Raw genomic sequence first — 12669 nt, forward strand, 5'->3', positions numbered from 1 at the left:
TAGAAGGCACACTGCCTTCTTGAAATAAAAATTAGGCACTTCAATCACACCAAGAGGAAGTTGGTTTATTGACTATGAAGCATGATTCTGAAGCAGGATTGCTTAGGTTCAAATAATAGCACAACCATTTATTTGTCCCATGGCCTTTGGTAAGCTACTTAACTTCTCCGGGCATCAGTTCCCTCATCTGTAAAAAAAAAAAGATTATAACCTTATGGGATTATTGTTAGGAATAAAAGAGATGGGGCACCTGGGTGGCTCAGTTGGTTGAGTGTCTGCCTTCAAATCAGGTCATGATCCCAAGGTCCTAGGATCCAGCCCCGCATCAGGCTCCCTACTCAGCAGAGAGCCTACTTCTCCCTCTCTCTCTGCCTGCCACTCTCTCTACTTGTGTTCTCTCTCTCTGTCAAATAAATAAATAAAATCTTTAAAAAGGGTAAAAGAGATAAAGTAGACAAAGCTTAGAACTGTGTCTAGCAAGTAAACACAACAAACATTAGCTATTATATCATTAATAACAATCCTCATACAAGCCAGGCAAGGTTGGTATTTGACATCAGTTTCACAAACAAGGAAACCGGTTCAGAAAGACTAAATGACTTGGCTAGAGTTAAACTAAAAGGATGAAATTCAAATGCTGTTTTTCTTGCCACGAGCCCTATAAACTCTTCACTTGTCCTCATTACGACTATTTTACATAAAGTATCTAAAGGTAGTAGAAAACAACTTGCTTTTAATTGGGTGTATCATATGCTTGACAAGTAACTGTTCAATAATTATAACACAAATTGGCTGACTGGCTGGCTCCCTGAACATAAGCCTGTGATTCTAAGAAAGGTGATTCTCTTGCTGCCGCCCACCAGGCCAGATTTATTCTTGACTGTGGTTTTGCTCATCCTGCCCTCCTCGTTTGCATGATCCTATTCTTTCTTCCCCTCTTCTTTCCTCCAACTGCTTCTTCCAATTCTACACATCCATCAAAGGCCTCTACAAGATTTTGCCTCAGTATTTCCCACAACTTTATGAGTGTCACGAGATACGTAAACCGTCGGCACTATTATTTATTTAGTGCTTTCTTTCAACGGATGCACTTTTAAAAGAAAACCATCATAAATGAAAAACTGTTTCACTAGGCATCAACAGGAGCTATAAAATCACTGATATAAACAAAATATAATTAAATTATAGCTAGATTTTGTTGCTTGCCAAAGGCTTTTAGTTTGAGGCTTGCTCATTAAAAAAAAAAATAAATAAATAAATAAAAAAATAAATCGAGATAAGCACATTAGATATTAATGACACATTTGCTTTAAATTGTGATTTTGAAAGTTCTTCATTGAAATAACCAAATAAACTGAACGAAGGCTGAAAAGCAAATAACGTTCTCGCTGAATGTTTCAATCTTATTTAATGTCGCTTTCCAGTACTGCCATATGGAACGTCTCATACAATGCTATGCACCTCAGCCTTTGGGAAACAGTCATTTACCAGATCATTCAGCCTCATTATTTCTTTTGTGAATCGCACCATTTACCTATGCCACTTATTTTGGAACTTGTCAGAACATTTCTTATGTGATATTTAATTCATTTGTATCATTTCATGCGGGCAGATACAAGAGGAATTATCAGGGTAACACAGTCTTAGTCACACACAAGTCACAGTTTAGCCAAACCAGAAATATACGTTGACCCTTGACCAACATGGGTGTTAGTGGCGCTGACCCCCTGAATAGTAGAAAATACACATAGAACTTTTGACTTCCCAAAGCGTTAATTACTATTAGCTTTCTGTTGACCTTACCAGTAACATAAACAAATAACACGTTTCTGTGCCGTATGCATCACATACTGTATCCTGACAATAAAGTAAGCTAGAGAAGAGAAAATGTTATTAAGGAAATCATAAGGAAGAGAAAATACATTTATAGTACAGTAATACATCGAAAAAATCCATGTTTAAGTAGGAGCACACAGTTCAAACCTATGCTGTTGAGGGTCAGCCAACTCTTAGACAGTTATAATGAGTCAGCCAATGAGGTATACATGTGAATGATAAGGAAAACCTGAGGGATGCCTGGGTGGCTCAGTTGGTTAAGTGTCTGCTTTCAGCTCGGGTCATGATCCTAGAGTCCTGGGATCAAGTCTAGTGTCGGGCTCCTTGCTCAGTGGGAAGCCTGCTTCTTTTTCTGCCTGCTGCTCCCCCTGCTTGTGCAGTTCTCTGACAGATAAATAAAGTCTTAAAAAAAAAAAAAAAAGGAAGATTGAATTTTCATAGGAAATTATTTTTAGGCAAATCAATAAAGAATTATATATGGAATATATATGGGAATGGCCATATGTATATTCTTTCTCCTTGCCTGTTAATGACATTTTCGATAGATAACTCTACACAGTGATATATGCATTTATAGCTAGAAACACAATATACTTTGTAAGATCTTTTAAGTAAAATATTGCCGTTTTAAAAGCTTTCTGTTTTAAAAGCTAATTGAGTAAAGTTTAGCTTTGGATTAAGGTGAATGAAAGTTTAGACATTTTGAAGTTCATTTCCATTTCATAAGACTTCCATATCATATTTTAAATCAAACTCGACTCACAGATTTTAAGTCACCAACCACCTTGACTAAGGTTTTGGTCTTTACTAAATATCTAAGTTTGAGAATAGCTTAACAGAATGCCCTATATTCATTTGCTATCTTACTTTACTCATTTCACTACAGATCAGAGTTTGGACTTTTCTCAAAACATGTGCATTATGAATATTATAAGTAAACCTGAGGAATAACTGCAAATGACTTCACATTTCATTAATTCACACTCAAATTATGTTCCATAGCATTCATCTTTAGTAAGCTTTTATATCAACAGAACTGAGTGCAAATTTGAAGTGCTATATGAAAACACTTTATTGTCTTCAATATAGTATCTCTTTGATTTCAGACCATAAAAAGGCATATATTCCAGTTTTGATTAAATATTTAAAATTTGAGCAGAATTTTGTCTTCAGAATAACAATGTATACATTATCATATAAATGTCTGGATTTCTCAGTACACTTAATACAAAATGTACTATGTAGGGTTATAAATTGGTATATATTATTATTTTTTAAAGTTCATCTAAACCTTACAGCACTGTTGTTTTTCTTTAAATGACATGTCTCTCTAAAATTATTATACATTTCGGAAGGCTGATTTAAAAAAAACTCAAATAAAGAATAGTCAGAAAGTTTTGTCTGATATAAGCTTCAAATTTTTTTACTCTTAATGAAGTCTATCAGCAAGAAAGGTTATGACCTGATATTAATAGCAAGAGGAACAGAGGGTTTTGATTTTCTTTGTATCCTAATCCTTTAGCAGCTGATAAATATTTTAAGTGTGTCTTCCAAACTCAGCATTATATCATTTTCAAAAGTATTTTAACCCTTATCAAAATAGAAATTAATTACATAGGCTTTCTATGCAGAGTGGTTTATTGGATAGAAAATCCGTCTTTTTTAGAAGAGGATAGACATTAAAATGACCAGACCTGATTTATAATCATTGTCCCCATCTTGAGAAAGTAGTTTCCCTTTTCTCAGCTAATATTTGTAGATCTACAGAATGCAATGATGTCTCCTTTGCAGACACCAGCAAATAATATATGGAACTGATCTTAAGAGCTTCCTTTAAAAATGGTAGCTATCATTATCCAACTAGCAAATTTTAAATAAATCATTCCTTTTTTTCCTTAAAAATTGAATTCGAATAAACAGAATTTGTCATATTTATTATTATTTTTGTTTTGTATTCTCACTTATTCATCCCACATTTTTACTGGAGACCTGGAGGTAGGTACTAGAATCGTGGCTCTGAATAAAACAAGTAATATCTGTCCTCCTGGATTTATATTCCACTGACAACAAACACATTTAAAAAAATTAAATGTCACTGACAACAAACACATTTTAGAAAAAAACAAATAATTGGCACTGTAATAATAAAACACTGTTGAGCAAATGAAGCCCCATGGTAGAGTAGTTTTAAGAGAAATAAGGAGACAACTTTAGGTGAGAGGGTTAGAGAAGACCTCTTTAAGTGGTGACATCTGAACAGAGTTACAAAAGATAGAAGGAAGCCAGCGTGTAGCCTGAGAGAACACCAAGGCATAGGGAAGAGCCAGCAGAGAAGCCTGAGGCAAGAAGAGCCCCATAAGGTTATCTACCAAACAAGGTGAAATGGGGCTGAATGGTTGGAAATTAACTGAGCAAGACAGAGGCCATGTCATGTAGGGACTTAGCAGCCATAGTAAGAGGTATAGGGAGCCATTAGAGCAGTGAAGTTTAAATTTAAATAGATTTTTCCAGGTGGCCATTGCAGGGAGAGATGAGGGTGCTAGATGAACAACCAATTAAATAGTATATTTGGAATATATTTTGAAGCTAGAGCCCATAGGGTGAAAAAATAGGAACATCAAGAAAGGCCACTGTTCTTTGGCTTGTGCAGCTGGAGACAATGGTACCACACATTGAACCAAGAAAGCATGGGAAAAGGCAGATTTAAGGATACCAGTCAGGACTTCTGTTTTAAGCATGTTTAGTTTCAGATGCCGACAGTCAAGTGAACTTGACAGTCAAGTGAACACACAAGAGAGGCATGGATTCTTTTTTTTTTTTTTTCTTTTTTTTTTTCTTGAGAGGGAGAGAGAGAGCAGGGGCAGAGGGAGATAGAGAATCTTAAGCAGCATAGAGCACAACCCAGGGCTCGATCTCACTACTCTGAGATCATGACCTGAGCTGAAATCAAGAGTCAGATGCTTAACCCTAACTGAACCACCCAGGTGCACCAGCAAATGGATATTTTAAACTATCATTAATGGGCTTCTCTTTATTTTAAAATCATTTTCTGTATTTTTCACATGACAGATTTTGTTCATGGTGCATTTTTGCAAAGTTGTTAAAGTGATCTTTTCATTATAATTTTCTCAAGTAATTTTATGGTAGAAAGGTCATCTGAACTATATTTACTTTTCCCTAAGTTTGAGAGGTATCCGTCTGAGCCTTCCTGAAACTTCCTCAAGTCAAGAGATCTGTCATATCTTAGTGAGAATATGACACATGGCAGTGTCACTCATGAAGCCCTCCCCAAAGTTAGGTAGTTGTCTGCAATATCCTGGTTTATTGAGGATGTAAAGTTGGACCACATGCTCTAAAACAGGATTCAGCAAACTATGGCCCACAGGCCCAATCTAGCACCCCACCTACTTTTCTATGTAAAGTTTCTTTGGAATACAGCCGTATTTACTCTTTAAGTATTATGTGTATGGCTGCATTCATGGTACAATGGCAAAGTTGAATAGTTACAAGAGAGACTTAAGACTCACACAGCCTAGGGATGCCTGGGTGGCTCAGTGGGTTAAAGCCTCTGCCTTCAGCTTAGGTCACGATCCCAGGGTCCTGGGATCAAGCCCTGCATCGGGCTCTCTGCTCAGTAGGGAGCTGGCTTCTCTGCCTCTCTGCCTGCCTCTATGTCTACTTGTGATCTCTCTCTGTCAAATAAATAAATAAAATCTTAAAAAAAAAAAAAAAAAGACCCACAAAGCCTAAAATATTTACTATTTGGCTCTTTTAAGAAAAAATTGGACCCATGCTCTGAAGTTTTTCTAACCATAAAGTCTGTGTGATTTTATGATTTAAAGAAAAATAAATTAAAAATGAAGTAGGATCTATACCCATTTACCACCCATAACAATTGGGAGAGTAAATCTGATATTCAATAACTACTTTCAGTGATTGTTTTTTCTTTTATTTCCTCTGAAGCTGAGAATCAGAGTTCAATCAAAACAGCAGGAACACCAGGTAAGTTAATTATTTTCTCTCTGAGAATATTCATGAGTAAAATCCCCAAAATGAGATAAAGAAGATCAGTCAGTGTAGGAGCATGAAAAAATAGTACAAGGGAAAAGATTACATAGCAACTAAAATGTTTAGGAGAACTTGCATTCAAAAAAAAAAAAAAAAAAGTGCAGACCAGACCATAGGATGTGCCCGAATGCTCTGTGGCAAGAGTAAGTAGAACGAGCCCTGGTAAATGCATGAAGCCTGTGCAAGTGTCCTCTGCCCAGAACCCACTGTTCTGGTCTATTTCTGCCGTCAGCCTGCCCTTGCCCAGAAGTACAGTGTGTCTATGACTGTCTTCTCTGTGTTTCCCAACACAGCCTGATACTGGCAGCTCGAGAGTTGATGTTATAAACCATAGTTAACAGCCTAAAATATTATCACTCCAAGAAGAGCTTTTTTTTTTTTTTTTTTAATCCTAAGTTTTAAACTGAATAAATTGAGGGTGATGATGCAATAGGAATTGGAAAAGATTGCTGGGCGGGGGAAGATGGAACCGTTGAGTCTTTCTGTTGTTTTGAAATCGTAATTACCTGGGAAACTTCTTTCTTCCTACATTTTACCTCATAGTTTTATAAATGACAAATTTCTTAGGTTCTCAATCCCGGTCACATTTGGCATATATAAAAATGAGAAATATGTGAAATTAACTTAGAAGCTTACATAACTTAAAAAACTGTCAAAAAAATAAAGTCATGAAAATTATGACTGAGTCTGTTTTCACAGTAAATGTACAAAACGATCATCACAGTCTACCTTCCCCATCATGTGTTCAAGGAACTCAGAACTGAAGTGCTTAAGTTAACTTTTAATTATCTTCTACACAATATTTCTCATGAATAAAAGTTATTTTGATGTTAATCCTCCTTATTTCACCTCATCACTATATTTTTTTTAATTTTTATTTCCATTTACATAATCTAGAAATGCACTAGAAAAAGCACTGGGAAAAACAAAGCAAAACAAAACATAAAAACAGTGCATCCAAACAAACAGGGCAACTTTGCTTTGGCTGATGGTTTGCACTGCTCTAGAGAAGTCCTTACTTTCTGCTTCATGCACTGGTCATCCAGGAGAAGTTACATATGGAAGAGAATTGAGAAGCTGCCAAAATCATCAAGTCCTTAAAAGGAGGGATCAAAGCATCCTTTAAGAGAAAAATTTACAAAATGTCAGCTTTAACTATAGCTGATTTTTAACTATAATAAAAAGTCCAACTATACTGCTTAAATTTTGAGTTATAGAAACTAGTTCCCCTAAGACAGATAATAAATATGTCATTGATTTGAGCAGTGGATTAAAATAAAGTGAGACTGATTTAATAAACTATGAGAAAAGTCAATCTTAACTTGAGAGGTATTTGTTATGGGTAGATTAAATCCAGACTCACTCAAAAAAAAAAAAAAAAGTGTAATGAAAGTATTCGTTACACATCTGTTAACAACTGTAATCATTTGTTTGTTCAGTTATTTGTTTGTTATCAAAGATGTTCAATCATCAAATTTGTGAAAGTCACTCCTATGATCAAAAATAAGCATCTTACTTGAAATAATTAACATTTTTTCAGGAAGAAATTGAGGTAGAATTCTAGTCTGCAGAATTATTATTACTGCTTCCTTTTTATAAATATGAGCTAATATGCATTTAGCCTTTGATTAGATCATATGCTATACATTTGGCATTTTCTTTCATATTATGCATCCAGCTTTCATTTTCTTGAAAAAATTGTGTTTTTAACCACTGACTTCAAAAATTATTATTTAGAGTATAGAAATTGATGCTTGTTTTTACATAAAAATCTTTTTGGGAATTCAAAATAAGCAAGGCAACTGTACATAAAGCATCAGTTATAAGAAATTGTACATAGATATAACATAGTCATAGTAATAGGGAAATGATTTATCAAGGTCTGAAAACATGGCCATTTATTCCACTCAATAGAGGAAACACAGTTTGAGGTGGATCGTTATGTTTTAACAATGCTGACAATGGCTTAGTGTCTGAAGTATGTGAGAAAGTCAAACTTCACCTACCAACTATAATATGTATGGTAAGACCACAAATTTAGTATGATACTATACTAAATACACAGAACCATATATTTGATCAACCACTGCTAACTCAGGCATTTAATAAATAGTTCTTCTGTTTCTTCACATGTAACTCTAGCTAAGAGTTATGAGTGATACTGGAGCCTGTCATTAGGGTTACCAAGAAGACTAATCAGCATGGCAAAAAATAAATAAATACTGTAATAACTCTAGTGGCCATACAGGTCTACAATGATGTGTCATAGACAAACTTCAGACTTCTTAACTTCAAGTTAAGATTGGAGAAAGGAGAGATTTTTTTCTCTCCCTTTAGCTATGGCTGTGTTATACATCAGATTTAGAAAGCAGTGTAAGGAAGATGAGAAAAAGATTCATGAAAGAAGTGACTGGGTATCTTCCAGATTATTCTGCCTACTCATTTTTCTAGCTCCGAGTTCAGAGCAACTGAAGAAATGCAAAGAAAAAGTGATGCCGGACTATTTATTCCCAAGAGTTAAATGCAGGCATCATATGGCCATGACAACAATTTTAAGCAATGATGAAATTCACTTTTCTTTAGCCTTAGCATTTTGCCACAGACGAGCAGAGATAATAATGTGTCTTTGAAAGTGAAACTTAATTTCTTTGATAAGGGACCTTAGATCTGAAGAAAAATGGACTAATACGCCTCCATGGATTGGGAAAGAAATAAATGACTAGCCCTCAATTTTACTCAGGGTTCTCCAGAGAAACTCTATATATCTCTGTATAGAGATTTATTATAAGGAATTGGCTCACGCACTTTGAAAGCTGAGAAGTCCTAAGATCTGTAGCCAGGAAGCCTAGAGACCCGGGAGAATGAATTGTATAGTTACAGTCCAAGGCCTGAGAACCAAGAGAGCCGATGGTGTATGTTCCACACTGAAAGCCAGCAGGCTCGAGACCCAGAAAGGCACAATATTTGAGTTTGAGTCCAAATGTAAGGAAAGACCTATATCCCAGCTCAAGGCAGTGACGCAGAAGATTTCCTTCTTTACTCCTTGTTTCTTACTGAGGGGTTATTAGCCTGTTTATTCTATTCAGGTCTTCTACCGATTGGATGAGAGGCATAGACTTTATTCAGTCTACTGATTCACATGTTAATAGCATCCAAAAAATACACTCACAGACATAGCCAGACTAATGCTTGAGCAAATTTCTGGGAACCCCATGACCAAGTCAAATTGACACATAAAATTCGTCTTTGCAGCCACATTCCCATAGCTATCAGTACAACTTGAGAATGGTCTCATTGTACCCATCTTCTTTACTTTTTTAACTGTGTTTCACAAACTCAATTGCATTGTAGACATTAATTTTGATGGAAAATTAGAAGCCAGAACAGACATTACTAGTCCTACCAAACCTGACCACTGGCCTTTTGGAAAGGAGAATGCTCCAGCCGGGCATCTTCATTGTGCTCAACACCCTGTGAAATGCTTGAGAATTAGTTGCTGACCTCTAGGAATTCATATAACGTGAAGCATCGATCCTTCTATGCTGAAGGTTACTTACCTGAGTATTCTAACTTTGAATAACAGAATCTTGACACAATTATTTAAGTAGAATCCACTCAAGCTAAAAATATACCTATAGTAAAGCAGTGTCCAGAGGTTTATTGTGTTTTGTTTTTTTAACTTAGAAATTTTATAAATGTTTTAAAGACTAGTTGAGAATAAAAGGACTTCCTAATGGAACATGTCAATACGAAGGTGATAGGGTCTGCCATAAACTTTCACTTAGGAAACTGTATAAATTTGGATATAGCTGAATGGTTTCTCTTCTGGTTCAGAAATCTGTGGAGTCTCTGAGAAGTGCTTGTGCCTCTCTAGTCTACACGGAAAGCCATAAGAACTCACAGTCTCAACTGATTAGCTACCCAGCATTCACTTTAAGAGCGAGTACATTTCAATGTTATTACTAATGGTGTGTGCTTTATAAACTCTACAATGTGCTTTATCTAATATATTAGGAATAATTCTCTCTGTCTTCTTGTATGTATCTGCATGGTCTGGTTTGTCCTGTTGAAGGAAGGAGGTATTTAGTTTGCCTTGATGGAAACAAGTTTGTCTTGATTGGGGTCTCAATTGAAATAGACTATATTTAATGTAACAAAAATAAGAGGCATAAACTTGTAACTCATTCCTGCTGAAATGCAACAGCAAGCAGCATGGATTGATGTTTGACAGCACAGACTCGAGAGCCTACATTCAAATCCTGACTGACACCTGCTTGCTGTGTAACATCGGACAAATCACTTAATCTCCCTGGGCTTCAGTTTCCACTTTGTAAAATGCAAATATTTATAACGTGATAGTTGAATGAGTTAATATTTGAAAACACTTAGAACAGTGCCTGACACATAGAACCCTGAAAGGGTTTGAAAATAAAAATCCTATTTAATATTTTCATGTCCATATTTTGAAATGCTTACTTTCTTATTCTCAGAAAATATAACATTGGCACAGTTATATATTATAATGCTTTTCAATATTTTGAGGTCATGTTATTCAAATTGTGAATTTAAGGTAAAATGATGTTTCTATGTTAGGGGAAGGGTAAGAACACTCTAAAACTTTAGAATGTTGAGAAAAAAATTTCATTGATTTCACTGATAATGATGCTATTAACAAATAAGTTGAAGTTAACTCACTTAAAATCTGTTGGCTACCTGGTATAATGAAAAGGGAAAAGAAAGACTTTTAAGTCCTACTTGGTTTATGTCTTAGTTCCAAGCCACAGTATCTCTCATATTCAAAGCACAAGATTAAAAATATTACAGAATGAGATGATTAACACAGTGCCTCATTCATTCTTTGTATACTGTATACAGCTTTCTGGAAATTAATGACTATTCACATTCAAATAACAAAAAAAATACATGTTTTTTCAACATACAATTCTACAAAGTTATATAAAGTAAATAAATCTCCATTCACAGTTATCACTGGGTTAGAAGATTCTGTTAACCAAGGTTAGTCACATTGATAACCCAAAGCAAAGTGAAAGAAATTTGAGGTAATTTTTTTTTTTTTTTGCATTGTTTTAAGAGTACACCAAGTTTGGGGCACCTGTGTAACTTAGTCCATTAAACATCTGCCTTTGGCTCAGGTCATGATCTACTAGAATATAAGCTCCTTAAATGCAATAACTACCTCTTGAATTCCACTCTATTTCTTTCAATATTTCCTGTTGAACTGGAGTAGGTGTCTATTTTTTCTTACTATAGAATGAATGAAAATATTAATGATACAATTATCTTAAACATGCATCTATCCAAATATGAAGACACAAATGGTATGCCCATTAATTCATTTAATCTTTAGCAGTAGTCACTTCTGCCAAAAAATTTGTTTACCCATAAAGCAAGGACTTAGAGACCCTACATCCAGACACTGTTCTAACATTTGGAAAACATGAGTGACCAAAATATTATCCTGGTCCTCAATTTAGAAGGTGGTCAACATGATGAGAAAGAGAGAATTCACAGCAGTGTAGGAAGGAGAGCTCACTAGGTGAAGAAAGATGGGGACCAGTTTGCAGGACCGAAAAAAGCGATCAAGGTAAGCTTACCTAAAAGATTTGAGTAAATGCGAGGAAGTAAGTAAACCAGTCTGTGAGAGAAGAGCACCCAGGCAGAGCTAGAACTTGAGGAGAGAACCCATGTGTTTCAGCGCCTGTACTGAGTAAATGGGGTAGGAGATTTGCCAGGCAGATTGCCTAGGCTTTGGGGGGGCTATCACAAAGACTTTGGCTTTTTCCATAAGTGGAATGGGGAAACATTGAGTGTCTGGAGCAAAGTAGTGACATGATCTGACTCATATCTTATAAATGTAAATCTGAGAACTAAGGAGAACCTGTTAGATGAAGCAAAAATATTTTGGAAATTTTCCAGGCGAGGAATGCTGTTAGCTTGGACCAGGGTAGTCACAGGGTAGGTTGCGTGAAGTCTCCAACTCTGTATATATTTCGGAGGTGAAACCAATAGAGATTCCTGCCGATCCTGCATGTGGGCTAGGATGCAAAAGATGAGACAAAAATAGCTGTGAGATCTTTGGCCTGAAAGATTGGAAGGAATGATTGGCAGATGGGAAGGCTGCAGATGAAGTAGAAGTTCAAGTTTGGATGTGTTGAATTTAAGATGTTTGTTATTTGCTGAATAAGCATGTAGCTTTATGAGTCTGGAGTTTAAGAATGAAATCTGGGCTGGGAATATAAATTCAGGGATCAGTGGGATTGATGTTGTATTTAAGCCTTGAAATTGAATGAGATCGTCAAGGAAATTATTGTAGTTAGAGATGAGGACAAGTACTAAGCTCCAGGACCCTCAAAGATTGTGAGTTAGACAAAGAAAGGGGAAGCAGCTGGAGACCAAGAAGAATAAGCCATAAGATGTGTTCCTGCTGCAAGCCACATAAAATTGGAGGGTTAAGTAAGAGTGAATGATTTATTGTGTTAAATACTGAAAAGTTATTTTTTTAAAATGAGACATAAATCCATCAAATTGCAATTAAACACTAGTACCGATCATTTATAAGTAATGGGAAAAAATCATTGAATTTAATTGAGTTTAACCTCTCAGGTACTTAACTTTAAGTGTCCACATTTTAGAAAGAAGTGTAGGCAACATACAAGAAATAAAAATAGAATATATAATTTTCCTTTCTTTTTTATGTAGAATGTCTTCTCCTCTACAGCCAATCACACTTTTCTCCCATTAATA

The 12669-nt window shown here is 35.5% G+C and overlaps 1 protein-coding gene across 5 annotated transcripts in view; it reads left to right on the forward strand.

Annotated features, from left to right (window-relative positions):
* The window catches only part of EMCN (endomucin), a 140211-nt gene that overhangs the window by 61983 nt on the left and 65559 nt on the right, over positions 1-12669 (forward strand). For 4 of the 5 annotated variants that reach the window (XR_009353030.1, XR_009353032.1, XM_059172246.1 and 1 more), the window contains one exon: positions 5800-5838. The exons of the other annotated variant lie outside the window; for it this stretch is intronic. Coding sequence is in view for 2 of the 4 variants with exons in the window: in XM_059172246.1 (XP_059028229.1) it covers positions 5800-5838 (39 nt within the window). In the remaining 2 variants the exon portion in view is untranslated. The remainder of the gene's footprint in view (positions 1-5799; positions 5839-12669) is intronic. 5 annotated transcript variants of the gene reach the window in all.

Source organism: Mustela lutreola, chromosome 1 (assembly GCF_030435805.1).
Source record: "Mustela lutreola isolate mMusLut2 chromosome 1, mMusLut2.pri, whole genome shotgun sequence".
In the NCBI taxonomy this organism is placed as follows: Eukaryota; Metazoa; Chordata; class Mammalia; order Carnivora; family Mustelidae; genus Mustela; species Mustela lutreola.